The sequence below is a fragment of the Chiloscyllium punctatum genome, chromosome 49 (assembly GCF_047496795.1).
Source record: "Chiloscyllium punctatum isolate Juve2018m chromosome 49, sChiPun1.3, whole genome shotgun sequence".
Classification (NCBI taxonomy): Eukaryota; Metazoa; Chordata; class Chondrichthyes; order Orectolobiformes; family Hemiscylliidae; genus Chiloscyllium; species Chiloscyllium punctatum.
In genome coordinates, this window is record NC_092787.1 from 6,403,348 (window position 1) to 6,418,396 (window position 15,049).

The 15,049-nt window shown below is 40.1% G+C and overlaps 1 protein-coding gene across 7 annotated transcripts in view; it reads right to left on the reverse strand.

The window, feature by feature from the left end:
* strbp (spermatid perinuclear RNA binding protein) overlaps positions 1 to 15,049 on the reverse strand; it is a 198,107-nt gene that overhangs the window by 63,480 nt on the left and 119,578 nt on the right. For all 7 annotated transcript variants that reach the window (XM_072566329.1, XM_072566326.1, XM_072566323.1 and 4 more), the window contains 6 exons: positions 12,482 to 12,647; positions 11,865 to 12,012; positions 8,430 to 8,524; positions 7,925 to 8,020; positions 7,472 to 7,583; positions 7,012 to 7,109 (listed from right to left, as the gene is read on the reverse strand). In XM_072566329.1, the coding sequence (XP_072422430.1) occupies positions 7,012 to 7,109; positions 7,472 to 7,583; positions 7,925 to 8,020; positions 8,430 to 8,524; positions 11,865 to 12,012; positions 12,482 to 12,647 (715 nt within the window). The remainder of the gene's footprint in view (positions 1 to 7,011; positions 7,110 to 7,471; positions 7,584 to 7,924; positions 8,021 to 8,429; positions 8,525 to 11,864; positions 12,013 to 12,481; positions 12,648 to 15,049) is intronic.

Consider the following 15,049-nt stretch of genomic DNA (forward strand, 5'->3'; position numbering starts at 1 on the left):
AAGTGAGTATCAAGTTCAGTTTTACTGTCATTATATTTGAATAGCCTGTCAAAGTGGAGGAATAGCCTGTCAAAGTGGAGGAGTATGTCAAATAGACATCATACTACACAGGGACACAATCTATTAACGACATCTTTAAAGGAAGAATTAATGTCTCCTGATGACTAAATTGCATGAACTTTCCCAAGATTCTCCACACAGAATGCTTCCAATCACACCCAGGCTACCAAGAATGTTTAGAAACAACACTAAGTTTAATTCATACCATTGCCTGGCTATTTTTTTTAAACCCCCAGTCCCTTTTTTGCTTTCAAGAGTCCAGTGGCAATTCAAATCCAGGCAAGTTTCATCAGGTTATTTTCTTGTTAGGGAATTTGACAGTCCCAACAAGTTAGAGGAAAAGAAGAAATGATTTTAAGTTTAATACTAAAATACACAAGGAGGAAAGGCCTGGAAGCACATGTTGACAAACTTAGACAAGGAGGGGCAGAGAGAGGCTTGTGTGTACATTTGTACATATACATTTTCCAATATTTACATATAATGAGATAATCTGGTCAGGTTTTATCATGCCTAGTCCACAGAACAGAATGTACAGCAAAGAGATATGCCACTGGCCCAAAGATTCATGCAGGGTCTTACATTCCACATAAGCCACTCTCTGTCACTGTTCATCTAAGCCTATTAACATATACTTCTCCTCCTTCCTTGGTGTCAGATGATGGCTCAATGGTTAGCACTGCTGCCCCACAATGCGAGGAACCCGGGTTCAATTCAAACGTCAGGCTGTGTGGAGTTAGAACATTCTCCCCAAGTCTGCGTGGGTTTCCACCATGTGCTCTGGTTTCCTCCCACAGTCCAAAGATGTGCAGGTTAGGTGGATTCGTCATGCTAAATTGCCCATAGTGTTCAAGGACAATAATCCAAGGTAATAACCCCTGGATTACTACCTGAGACATGAGCTAATTGGCACAGGGTCAATAAGATTAAGCAAGTAAATGAGTGGCTCAAAGATTAGTGTGGGAGAAATAGGTTTGAATTCATGGGACATTGGCACCAGTACTGGGGAAGAAGGGCGATGTTCCGATGGGATGGTCTTCACCTGAAGTGTGCTGGTACCAGAGAAATGCACTACTTAGGCTGTAGAAAGGGCTTTAAACTAAATGGGGGTGGGGGTGGTTCAGTTATAGGGGAAATTAGAAAACTCATCTTAAAGGAGGAGGTAGGAGTGCAGATGAGTGATGTGGCGGATGATTACCAGACAAAGGTGAGGGACAAAACAGGTGAATATCTTTACGCATCAAGGAATTATAGTTGGGAAATGTAACATTGGAACAAATGTAAAAGCTTTATAATAAATGCACAAAGCATTCGAAACAAAAGTAATGAGTTAATAGTACAAATAGGAACAAAAGAGTACAATTTGGTAGCGATTACTGAGATATGGTTATAAGGAGACCAAGTCTGGGAACTGAATACCCAGGGGTACTCAGCATTTCGGAAAGATAGACTGAAAAGAAAAGGATGTGACGTGGCCTTGCTGGCGAAGGAAAGAATCAATGCTTTAACTCAAAATGACATAAGCACAGGAGATCAAGACATAGAACATAGAACAATACAGCACAGAACAGGCCCTTCGGCCCACGATGTTGTGCCGAACTTCTATCCTAGATTAAGCACCCATCCATGTACCTATCCAAATGCCGCTTAAAGGTCGCCAATGAATCTGACTCTACCACTCCCTCGGGCAGCGCATTCCATGCCCCCACCACTCTCTGGGTAAAGAACCCACCCCTGACATCTCCCCTATACCTTCCACCCTTCACCTTAAATTTATGTCCCCTTGTAACACTCTGTTGTACCCGGGGAAAAAGTTTCTGACTGTCTACTCTATCTATTCCGCTGATCATCTTATAAACCTCTATCAAGTCACCCCTCATCCTTCGCCGTTCCAACGAGAAAAGGCCGAGAACTCTCAACCTATCCTCGTACGACCTACTCTCCATTCCAGGCAACATCCTGGTAAATCTTCTCTGCACCCTCTCCAAAGCTTCCACATCTTTCCTAAAGTGAGGCGACCAGAACTGCACACAGTACTCCAAATGTGGCCTAACCAAAGTCCTGTACAGCTGCAACATCACCTCACGACTCTTGAATTCAATCCCTCTGCTAATGAACGATAATACTCCATAGGCCTTCTTACAAACTCTATCCACCTGAGTGGCAACCTTCAAAGATCTATGTACATAGACCCCAAGATCCCTCTGTTCCTCCACCTGACCAAGAACCCTACCATTAACCCTGTATTCCGCATTCTTATTTGTTCTTCCAAAATGGACAACCTCACACTTGGCAGGGTTGAACTCCATCTGCCACTCCTCAGCCCAGCTCTGCATCCTATCTAAGTCCCTCTGCAGCCGACAACAGCCCTCCTCACTGTCCACAACTCCACCTATCTTTGTATCATCTGCAAATTTACTGACCCACCCTTCGACTCCCTCCTCTAAGTCATTAATAAAAATTACAAACAGCAGAGGACCCAGAACTGATCCCTGCGGAACTCCACTTGTAACTGGACTCCATGCTGAATATTTACCATCTACCACCACTCTCTGACTTCTACCGGTTAGCCAGTTTTCTATCCAATTGGCTAAATTTCCCTCTATCCCATGCCTCCTGACTTTCCGCATAAGCCTACCATGGGGAACCTTATCAAATGCCTTACTAAAATCCATGTACACTACATCCACTGCTCTACCCTCATCCACATGCTTGGTCACCTCCTCGAAGAATTCAATAAGACTTGTAAGGCAAGACCTACCCTTCACAAATCCGTGCTGGCTGTCCCTAATCAAGCAGTGTCTTTCCAGATACTCGTAAATCCTATCCCTCAGTACCCTTTCCATTACTTTGCCTGCCACAGAAGTAAGACTAACTGGCCTGTAATTCCCGGGGTTATCCCTATTCCCTTTTTTGAACAGGGGCACAACATTCGCTACTCTCCAGTCCCCTGGTACCACCCCAGTTGCCAGTGAAGACGAGAAGATCATTGCCAACGGTACTGCAATTTCCTCTCTTGCTTCCCACATAATCCTAGGATATATCCCGTCAGGCCCGGGGGACTTGTCTATCCTCAAGTTGTTCAAAATGTCCAACACATCTTCCTTCCTAACAGGTATCTCTTCTAGCTTATCAGTCCGTTTCACACTCTCCTCTTCAACAATACGGTCCCTCTCGTTCGTAAATACTGAAGAGAAGTACTTGTTCAAGACCTCTCCTATCTCTTCCGACTCAATACACAGTCTCCCACCACTGTCCTTGATCGGACCTACCCTCGTTCTCGTCATTCTCAGGTTTCTCACATATGCATAGAATGCCTTGGGGTTATCCTTGATCCTATCCGCCAGGGATTTTTCATGCCCTCTCTTAGCTCTCCTAATCCCTTTCTTCAGGTCCCTTCTGGCTATCCTGTATCCCTCCACTGCTCTGTCTGAACCTTGTTTCCTCAACCTTATGTAAGCCTCCTTCTTCCTCTTTACTAGACATTCAACCTCCCTCGTCAACCAAGGCTCCCTCACACGACCATTTCTTTCCTGCCTGATCGGTACATACATATCAAGGACACGTCGTATCTGCTCCTTGAAAAAGTCCCACATTTCCACCACATCCTTCCCTAACAGCCTATGCTCCCAACGTATGCTCCTCAAATCCTGTCTTACAGCATCGTAATTTCCCTTCCCCCAATTGTAAAATCTACCTTGTTGTGCGCACCTATCTCTCTCCATAACCAAGGTGAAAGTCACAGAATTGTGGTCGCCATCACCAAAATTTACATAGAATCAGTCTGGGTAGAAATAAGCAATAGCAAAGAGAAATAGTATTTGGTCGGAGTAATCTATACAGCAGTTCTGGGGCACAGAATAAGCCAGGAAATATTAGAGACTTGCAAGAAAGGTACAGCAATAATCATGGAAGATTTTAACATGCACGTAGATTGGAAGAATCAAATTGTCAAGGGTAACCTGGAGGCAGAGTTCATTGAATGTAAGAAATTGATGAAGGAGCAGCACTCCGAAAGCTAGTGTTTCCAATTAAACCTGTTGGACTATAATCTGGTACTGTGTGATTTTTAACTTTGTACACCCCAGTCCAACACCGGCATCTCCAAATCTTGAATGTAAGAGGTTGTTTCTAGGACGAGTATGTTGTGGAAGCAACAAGGGAGCAGGCCACCCTGCATTTGGTATTGTGTAATGAGGAGAGACTAATTGATGACATCATAGTTAAGGATCCTCTATGGTGTAGTGACCATAGTATGATAGAATTCAAAATTCAGTTAGAAAGTGGAATCCCATAGCAGTATTCTGTAATTAAACAAAAGAAATTATTTGGCATGAGAACAGATTTGGCCCACATACACTGGGCAGAAAGGCTAAATGTTAAGACAGCAGATGAACAGTGGCAGATGACGAAGGAGCTACTCAATTCCTCACAATTAAATTATATCCTGATGAGAAAGAAAGGTGAAGGTGGTAGTGGTGGTGGTGGTGGTGGTGTGGGTGTGGGTGTGGGGGGTGGAGGGTAGTCAAAAAGAAAGACATCCATGGCTAAATAAAGAGGTCAAGGACAGTACAATGTCAAAAACTAAGGTTCACCATATTGCAAAGGCCAGTGACAGGCTGGAAGATTGTTTATGTTTGAAAGTTTCCCAAAGGGGTGCTTAAAAATTTACAAAAAGAGCTACGATAAATTATAAAAAGAAAACCAGCACAAAATATCAAAAATGATAGCAAAAGGGAAGAGAGTCGCTCATGTGAATATTGGTAGAATATTGGAGGATGAAACCAGAGAGTTAGTAGTGGGGAGCACGAAGATGGCGGAGTTGCTGAATCAATACTTTGCCTCAGTTTTCATAGTGGAAGACAGTAATACCACTCCTGTTGGAAAAGGCAAGTCAGAACAATAGATAAAGTAGAATTTAAAACAAACAACATCGATAGGGAAAAGGTACTACGCAAACTATTAGGATTAAGGTCAGACAACTCCCCCGGGCCTGATGGCCGACATCCTTGGTTATTGAAGGAAGTGGCTGTGGAGATCATAGATCCATTGGTTACAATATCCCAAAATTCCCTGGACAAGGGAAAGGTTCCAGTGGATTGGAAAATGGCTAATATAACGCCCTTATTCAAAAACAGAGGGAGGCACAATGTGGGAAATTACAGGCCAGTTCATTTAACATCTATTGTTGGAAAGTGTTAGAATCAGTTATCAAGGAAGCAATATCAGGACATTTGGAAAGTCAAAATGCTATCTATCAGCGTCAGCATGGTTTTATGAACGGCAAATCATGCTTGACTAATTTGCTAAGTGTCTTTGAAGATGTAACAGGCAAAGTAGATAATGGGGATACTATAGATGTAATTTATCTGGACTTCCGGAAGGCGTTTCATAAGGTGGCGCACAAAAAGTTAATTCACAAGGTTTGATCAAATGGAATTAAGGGTAATTTATTAGCCTAGACAGATGACTGACTGATGGACAGAAGTCAGAGTCGGAACAAATATTGTTTTTCTGAATGCCAGAGTGTTTGGTCCTTGGACCCAGATATTTACAATCTACATTAACCGACTTGGATGCAGGGATAGAAGACGCGGACGACACGAAAATAGGCAGGACAAAAATTCAATGAGGAAATAAAAACCTTACAAGTGGATATAGATAGGTTAGGAAATGGACCAAAATATGGCAAATGGAGTTTAATGTGGATAAGTGCGAGGTCATGCATTTGGGTCAAAAGAATGGTAAGGCAACCCATTATCCTAATGGGAAGAGATTTCAGCATGCTCCAGTGAAGAGGGGTCTCTACGTACTCGTTCATGAGCCATAGAAAACTAGCATGCAGGTACAGCAGATAATAAAAAAAGCAAATGGAATGCTGGCTTTTATGTTTAAAGGAATAGAATACAAAGGTAAGGAAGTATTGTTGCAACTATACAAGTTTTTGGTGAGACCGCACCTGGAGTATTGTGCAGTTTTGGCCCCCTTATTTGAGAAAAAAGATGTAGTGGCATTGGAGGCAGTTCAGAGGAGGTTCATGAGATTGATTCCAGAGATGAGGGATTTGTTGTATGGAGAGAGATTGAACAGTTTAGGCCGTTACTCTCTGGAATTTAGAAGAATGAGGGGAGATCAAATTAATGATGATAAAAGGTGTGGATAAGATAGACATGGAGCAACTGCTTCTTCTTGTTGATTATTCTAGGACAAGAAGTCATTGTTTTAAATTTGCTACCCTTTATCCTAAAACTAAGTTGAGAGGAAACTACTTCTCCCAAAGGGTTATGAACCTGTGGAATTTACTACCCCAAAGTGCAGTGGATGCTGGGACAGTGAGTAAATTTAAGGAGGAGTTACAGATTTTTAATTAGTAATGGATTGAAGGGATATCAAGAGAAGGCAGAAAAATGGGGGTGAGGAGCATATCAGCCATGATCAAATGTTGGAGCAGACTCAATAGGCCGAATGGCCTAATGCTGCTCCTATTCCTTAAGGACTTATGGATGTGCAGGCTAGGTGGGTTAGCCACATATGAAATTCAGGTTGCAGGTACGGGAATGGTTCTGGGAGGGAAGGTCTTTGGAATGGCAATATGGACTCGATTGGGTGGATTGCCTGCTTCCATGATTCCCATCTTATTTACTTATCCAGTTAAATCCTTTCATTTAAATGAAAAACTTTCATAATTATCACCTTCCATACTTTCTCAACTGGCAATTAACAAGATATAAAGATATGTAACCACTAAATTCGTAAATATATTTTCTTCTGCATTAAGTTTACATAACTATTTACAAAATTATTGTTTACAGGTATAGGTGGTCTGAATGCACCCATTTTCAAAAACAAGCCAAAGTTTCATAATGGGAAGAAGATTTCTTATGATTTACTACAATTCTATTTCACCAAGTGAAAATTTTCAATAGTCATGATCCTCATTATTAAATATACCTGGGCACTATGAGTAATGTTGTCCATTTCCTGAGGAGTCATAGAGATTAACACATCAGTTAGATCTTTTTCACAAGGATCATGTAATCCTGGACCACCTGCATAGAAAATAAACTAAGAGTTAACATTTCAAGCAGCAGACATGTAGTAGGATAAATTCTCCATGTCAACGTACAACACTTAGTAACTGCTTAGCTCAGAACCATTCTGATAAACTGAACATATTTTCATTTGAAATTTATAAAGAATAAATGTTAAATCTTATGCACTTTAGCTGATTTTAAATCAATTCTATCCCAGTATTTGGCAGTGACTTGGCAAAGCTTCATACAAAAACCGAACACCACACATTATCTAGCTTATTAAGATTAAACAGAACTTTTGGAAAAAAATGTCAAAATACCAAATTCTAATATGAGCAATTCTAATACATTTGTTAATTGTGAATTGAGAATCTTACCAGGTAGAAGAATCCCTGATGCCAAGCACTCCATTACACGTCTCAAGGCTTCACCAGCCCCTAATGGTCTATTACTAGTACCTATGGCTTTTTCACAAATAAGTTCAAGGGGCTAAATACAATAAGGAACAAGAGATCAGTCACAAATGGTAACACATAATGGAGATTTTGTTTTCACAAAATTACATCCATTTCAAATGGATGAAAGATTTTCAAGATTATTTCCAAATAAATATAATCCCAAATTCTTAGTTCAAATTCACCTGGTTCGTGCCAAGAGATAAACTTAATTACAATTTCACCAAGATAAATCCCTCAAAAGCTTGCATGAATTTAAAATTATATTTGATGTATCAAACTACTACATTTAATTAAAACCAGAGTGTTATTCCAAAATGTCATTGTATTTGGGCCATTTTGTTTGACAAGGGCACAGCCTATATGTAAACTTACCCAGCCTTTCAATGGTCCCCATGTGGGCACTCTGTTGCATAAATCACGTAGAATACGAATCACAATTACACATGACTTTAATCCATTTGCCCTTGCCTAAAACATACAGAATTGTTGTGATATCATGTGATATGATGTAATTATCATTGGCTTTGCAGATGCAAATTACATAGTACCTTGGTACTTCTCAGTAACTTAGAAAATTAAATTAAATTATCATGCAAACAAAAATGAAAATTTACAGAGAACAAACTCCATCTCTAGAATGATCGACTTCAAATACAAGCAAAAAGGATAAATGTTTAACAATTGCTTTTGTAGCCTCATGATAACTAGCAAAAATAAACTACCTATTGTAGTACACCGACTGAGCTTAAACTGTGCGCAGAGTACCAAAGCTACAAAGAGCAAATGAATAGCATCAAATGTTTCAAAATAACAAATCATTTTAACATTAAAACCTCATAAGGCTACAATAACAATAAGGTAAGAACAAGTAGCCAACCTGAAACCATTTGGCATGTCGCAGAGACGCCAAGGCGTTTAGGCATTTCTGCCTGTCCAATAAGTCCGGTGGATCTTTCATCGCAAAATTTTCTACTGGTGAATGGAATAAGAAGACAGATACAGTTTGACCAAGGGGTTTCTGTCATTCAGTACTAGGGAGTGGCAGCATCCTAGGCAAACAAGGCTCCCAGAAATTTTAATGGTTTAATAGTGCATTGTGGTTACTACAACAGCCATTTACAGTAACGTGAACATGTGAGACAGAAGCAAAAGGCATTCATTCGGGATACGAATCAATGGCATATCAACTGCAGAGTATATGATTCTGAGTCTTATTTAAAATGCAGAACACAACAGATTATACCACACAGCAGATACTTTTGTTGACTGTTAGACAGGCCTCCTTAATTTCTGGTTTCTTGGGTAGCTCTATATTAAAATAGTGAATAGGAGAGAAAACATGACCTACTCCCAAATTTTTGAATTCTTCAGCTTGGATTTCCCTTAACGATAATTTCAACTTATGATCAAAATGAAGAGCTTACACTATCAAAGTAATGTAAAAACGGTTTTGCAATTCTCTCTTATTGCTGCAACACAACATCAACGTTTCAGACCCAGGGAACCAGAAATTAGCTACGTACGGCCTTATCATTTTAATGCCTTATGCAAGTGCAACTCGTCTTCTGAAAAGTTCTCACCAAAACTGTCAGTTGGCTTTAGATTCTGATGGAAGTAAACTACCCATAGAGACTTGCAACAGAGGTATTAAAATGTAACAGAAACTCAATCTGGCAGTTAACCCCTACTGAAATTTAAAGAAGCATATAACAATTTCAAATATTTTCAAACAGTTGGGAGTTTTCTGCCTTTTAAAGCAACAAAAACATCTGCTATAAAGTACAATATTTCTTACACAAGGGGTACAAAGATAAACTGCTGTAGATGGGTGGTTAATAGTCTAAAACATTGGATTAGACAGCATAAAGGATGACTGTCTGCAGGGGCAATTTTTTTCTAACCATGCAATTCAGTATCAAAACATATCAAATTGCAAAATCTCACTCACTTCTTCATCACTCAGCTATGTCCTTTCCCTCACTTCCCCCCCCCCCCAAAAAAAAGCTTACTACCAATTTTTTTCAAACTATAAATATAGCTTCAGTCTGTATTAATGTCCATGGGCTATGGTTAATTTAAACAGTGCTCCCACTATTAAATTTTGTTTTTTTTTTGAAAAGGTTCTTGCGATCCAGTTTATTGCACTGAAAACAGTTCTCCTATAAACTTGTATTGAAATACAACAATACATTCTTTTTGCAGTCAGTCATCTTTTACATGCAAGTTCTACAGAAAAAAAAGGTAAGGGCAAGGGACAAAGAGCAGGCAGTGAATGGGGTAGACTTGCACCAAAGTCCCTTTTAAAACACTCATGTATTCACTTCATGCCCTGTACAATTTTGAGTTTGAAATTAATGTAAGCTTCCAAAATGCTAATTTTACCATCAAATAAAGAAGTGTTCCATGGCTCATGATGACAGCAAAAGTATATAACTCCCTGCAGAATAGATTCAGAATGTATGGCAGAAAGCCATTCAGCAGGGAAAATTATGCCCACTGCAAATATAAAAGTTTTACTGACACCCAAACTACATTTCAAGCAGTATGAATCCAATAAACATCTCAAGAGGCTTTATATCTGAACTGTATGGCATCATGACTGACTATATATTGGATTTAACAAAATGCTAAAATGTTAAAATCTTGGTGAAGAAGTTGAAGTAATGGTAATAGTTAATTCAAGAATTAAATCGAGAAAGTTTAACTCAAAATTCTTCAATTTTTGTTGCTGTCAATACATTAATTTCAAACCGATAATTGTAAGTCACATGGTCCGTAGATGTCAACAACTTGCTTATCTCAACTTTTCAAATTATGCAACAGCACAAGCGACTTCAAGATTTCCCCCAACCTAGAGAGCAGGGCATGAATGCACATGAATCATTCGTATAAGACAAAATGTAAACAGCTGAGTAAGTCTCCTAAGCCCACATTGCTTTGGGTGCTGATTAGTGACTGTATAGCATACTGTGAGGCAGGAAATTCTGTATGGTATTAACTTTAGACTAATGTGTACTTAAATCAGTTGGTTTTTACTAATGGAGTTTATTTGGAAACTTGTTAAGTTTCTAAGCTTATTTTATACCATAATTTCTTGCTGAACAGTAGGAATATTACTGAAGGGACTTGTAGCAAGTCTAGAAATGGGGAGAACAGCAACAGGGAGTCCCCTCCTGCCCAGGTGGGCACAGCTGCCTCCATTCCCATGACAGAGAGCGGCCAGTTGGTCAAAGGTCTGACATTGTCCAGTAAGGCTCAACAAACTACCACTGACACGCTTTGGAGACTAAACCAAAATAAAAGCCTACAAGTAAACAATAAAAACAAATTAACACTACTTTATTCTTACCAGCTCTTTTCCTTTCCCAATCTCAGTGCTGCTCTAAGTTTCATGCACTTTAAATAAATGTACTCAAAGCATATTTGAAGATAATCATATTTATACTGCTTGAATATCAAATACCCTTTAGGTTCAAAGTCCAATTCTTATAAGTTACACATGATATAAGAGCAGTGTATCCAGATTACAGATTTTTAAATTAGAGTCAGAAAATGTAGGTTGTGCTTAACAAATTTCAATGCTTTAAGATGTTATTTATTAAGAGAAATTCTGTTGAAGCATAGCCATTTTACAAATCTTGCCATTGGTGCTTAGGGCTACAAACAAAACTGCATTGCCTACATGTGCTGTACTGCCATACCATTAAATACTAATGTTCTGCACAAACATTAATTATCTGCTATTCCCTTCCAAAACATATGAATACATTTGAAGTGTATAATGGTTGGTTCTACGTTGATGAATGCTTCTGGATTAAAACGCATTATTATTTCTATTATATTGTGCATGGTTTGTATTTTACAGCACTGAGATGGGGCAAATTGACACTGTATAGATTATTAAAAACGCAGAAAGTCTTACAACATTTACATGGGCAGAACATGTTGTGAAATATGCAAGAGTCAGGTAACTAAATACAAATAAGAATTACTAATATGGAGTTGTACACCTTTAAATATGGAATATTCAATTTTACTTAAGATGGTGCTGTATTTCAATATCATAAATTTACAGGTATCAATTTATTTAGAAATCTGAATTAAAATAACTACGTTTGAAATTCTGGATAAGGAACTCTTTGCTTTTCATTTCTGAAATGGTCCGCATGCTTTGCTGTAAGTGACCGCTGAGACCTCAGAAGTAATTTTCAAGGTGTGTTCAAACCTGCTCTGCAAGACCACAGAAGTCTTACAAGCAAGCAACAATATAGAAAACATGTAACACGTATCTGAAAAATGCTGGGCAATATACCTCCATCTTCTTTCTTTTCCATTTCATCTCTCACCACTGGAGAACTCAGAATAATCTTGAGTGTCAACTTGGGTTCTTTTGTATTTTGAACAGTAATAGCTGCTTCTTCCACACACTTCTCAACTTCATACTTTTCTTCTGAAAGTTTCTAAAGGTGCCAAAATTTGAAAACATTGACACATGTAATTTTAGTCTAAAGAAACAAAGCAAACCACATATACATTAGCATATTGTGAAGAGAGGGCCCGCATGCCACATGCGCGCGCAGCAGAGACAGCGTGTCAGCATGAAACACCGTACATGTGCATGACAGCAACCACCAGTGAGTGGAAGGGAGGGGAAGCATGAAAGAGGGAGACACATGGGCGGGGGGGCGTAAATCAGGTGGTTTCCTCAACCACGTTTGATCTGATGTCATGAGACTTCATGGGGTCTGCTTCAACTACCCATATAGGTTGATGAATTTTTACTGGATTAGATCCTTATTTTGTACATTTTGGCAACAGTTATTAAACAGTGTGTCATATAGTCCAAATCGAACATTTCAAACATGTAGTCACATTCAATCGCAGTTGGAGCATTTTCCTATCAAGCAAAACAGATTTCGCCAAACTCACCTGTATTTGTATTGGTAAATTGGTATAGACAGTGTGTAATAACTTCTCGGTTGGCTTTTCTTTACACATCAGCACAAGCTCCAAATCCAGGTCCCCCTTTATCAGTAAACCCTTTGCAACCAATCCAATTCGCATCACTCCACACAATACTCGACCACTCTGTTCACTGTTAAATCAAGATCAATTATGTGATTTATTTTTCCTTCAAATAGGGAAAAGTAATTACATGTGGCAAATCTTCTACAAAGAGCCAAAATAATTTGTCCTTTGAAGGGTACAATATGGTGTGGCACAGTGGCCCAGTGGTTAGCACAGCTGCCTCACAGACAATGTATGTGGGTTTGATTCTAGCCTCCGAAGACTGTCTGTGTGGAGTTTGCACGTTCTACCCATTTCTGCATGGCGCTCCCCTGAGTGTCTGGTCTTCCTCTCACAGTAGGAGAAAGTGAGGACTGCAGATGCTGGAGATCAGAGCTGAAAATGTGTTGCTGGAAAAGCGCAGCAGGTCAGGCAGCATCCAAGGAACAGGAGAATCAACATTTCGGGCATGAGCCTGAAACATGGCATGGGCATGATTCCTGAAGAAGGGCTCATGCCCGAAATGTTGATTCTCCTGCTCCTTGGATGCTGCCTGACCTGCTGCGCTTTTCCAGCAACACATTTTCAGCTCTTCCTCTCACAGTCCAAAGATGTGTAGTTCGGTGGATTAATCATGGAAAATGTGGGGTTACAGGGATTGGGTAGAGGGGTAGGATGTTCTTCGGAGGGTCAGTGTGGACTTGATGGGCTGAATGGACTACTTCCACACTAAAGGGATTCTGTGATTTCTATGGACCTGGTGTAGGAGAATGAGCCAGGCCAAGTGGTACAAGAACAGTGACCACAATTCTCTAACTTTTAGAATACTCGTAGATAAAGATGAGAGTGGTCCAAAGGGAAGAGTATTAAAGTAGGCTTAGGCTAATTATATCAAAATTCAGCAGGGAAATGTGGATTGGGAGCAGCTATTTGAAGGGAAGTCCACATTTGATACGTGGGAAGCTTTCAAAGGTGAGTTGAAGATATTGCAGGATAGGTATGCCCCTTTGAAAACAAGGGATAGGAAAGGCAATATTTGTGAACCACGGATGACAGGAGAAATCGTGCAACTAGTCAAGAAGAAAAGGGAAATGTACATAAGATCCAGGCAGCTAAGAACAGAACGGGCCTTGGAGGAATATCGGGAGAGTGGGACCAATCTAAACGAGGAATCAAGCGGGGTGAAAGGGGTCATGAAGTAACTTTAGCGAGCAGAATCCCAAGGCTTTTTATTCATATATAAGGAGCAAGAGGGTAACTACAGAAAGGGTTGATCCGCTAAAGGATAAGGAAGGAAGATTGTGTGTGTCGAACCTGAGAAAATGGGTGAGATTCTGAATGATTACTTTGCATCTGTGTTCACTGAGGAGAGGGACATGCTGAATGTTGAGATTAGAGATAGATGTTTGTTTATTCTGGATCACATTGACATAAGATGTATTGGGTAGGCTAAAGGATATTAAGGTGAACAAATCCCCAGGACCGGATGAGATCTATTCCAGGTCGTTGAGGGAGGCGGGAGAGAAAATAGCTGGGGCCCTGACAGATATCTTTGTAGCATCCTTAATCACAGGTGAAGTGCCAGAGGACTGGACGGTTGCTCATGTTGTCCCCCCGGACAAGGAGGGTAGGAGGAATATTCCAGGTAACTACAGCCAAGTGAGTCTGACATTAGTCGTGGGCAAGTTGCTGGAGAAGGTATTGAGGGATAAAATCTATTTATATTTGGAAAAGAATGGGCTTATCAGTGACAGGCATCATGGTTTGTGCGGGGGAGATCTTGCCTACAAACTTAACAGAGTTCCTTGAGGAAGTGACCAAGTTGATAGATGAAGGAAGGGCTGTAGATATCACATACATGGACTTTAGTAAGGCATTTGATAAGGTTCTCCATGGTAAACTAATGGAGAAAGTAAAGTCACATGGCGTGCAGGGCGTTATAGCTAGGTGGATAAAGAACTGGTTGAGCAACAGGAGACAGAGAGCAGTAGTTGAAGAGAGTTTCTCGAAATGGAGAAAGGTAACCAGTGGTTTTCCACAGGGGTCAGTGCTGGGTCCACTGTTGTTTGTGATAAACATAAATAATCTGGAAGAGGGCATTGGTAATCTGATCAGTAAGTTTGCAGATGACACGAAGATTGGTGGCGTAGCAGAAAGCATAGGGGACTGTCAAAGAATACAGGAGAATATAGATAGACTGGAGAGTTGGATGGAGAAGTGGCGGATGGAGTTCAATCCAGGCAAATGTGAGGTGATGCATTTTGGCAAGTCTAATTTTTAGATTGAACTGTGCTGTAAAAGGAAGAGTCTTGGGAAAAGTTAATGAACAGAGAGATCTGGGAGTTCAGGTCCATTGTACCCTAAGGGTGGCTGCACAGATGGATAGAGTGGTCAAGAAGACATATGGTATGCTTGCCTTCACTGGAGTGGGTATTGAGTATAAGAGCTGGCATGTCATGTTAAAACTGTACAAGATATTGGTTCGGATGC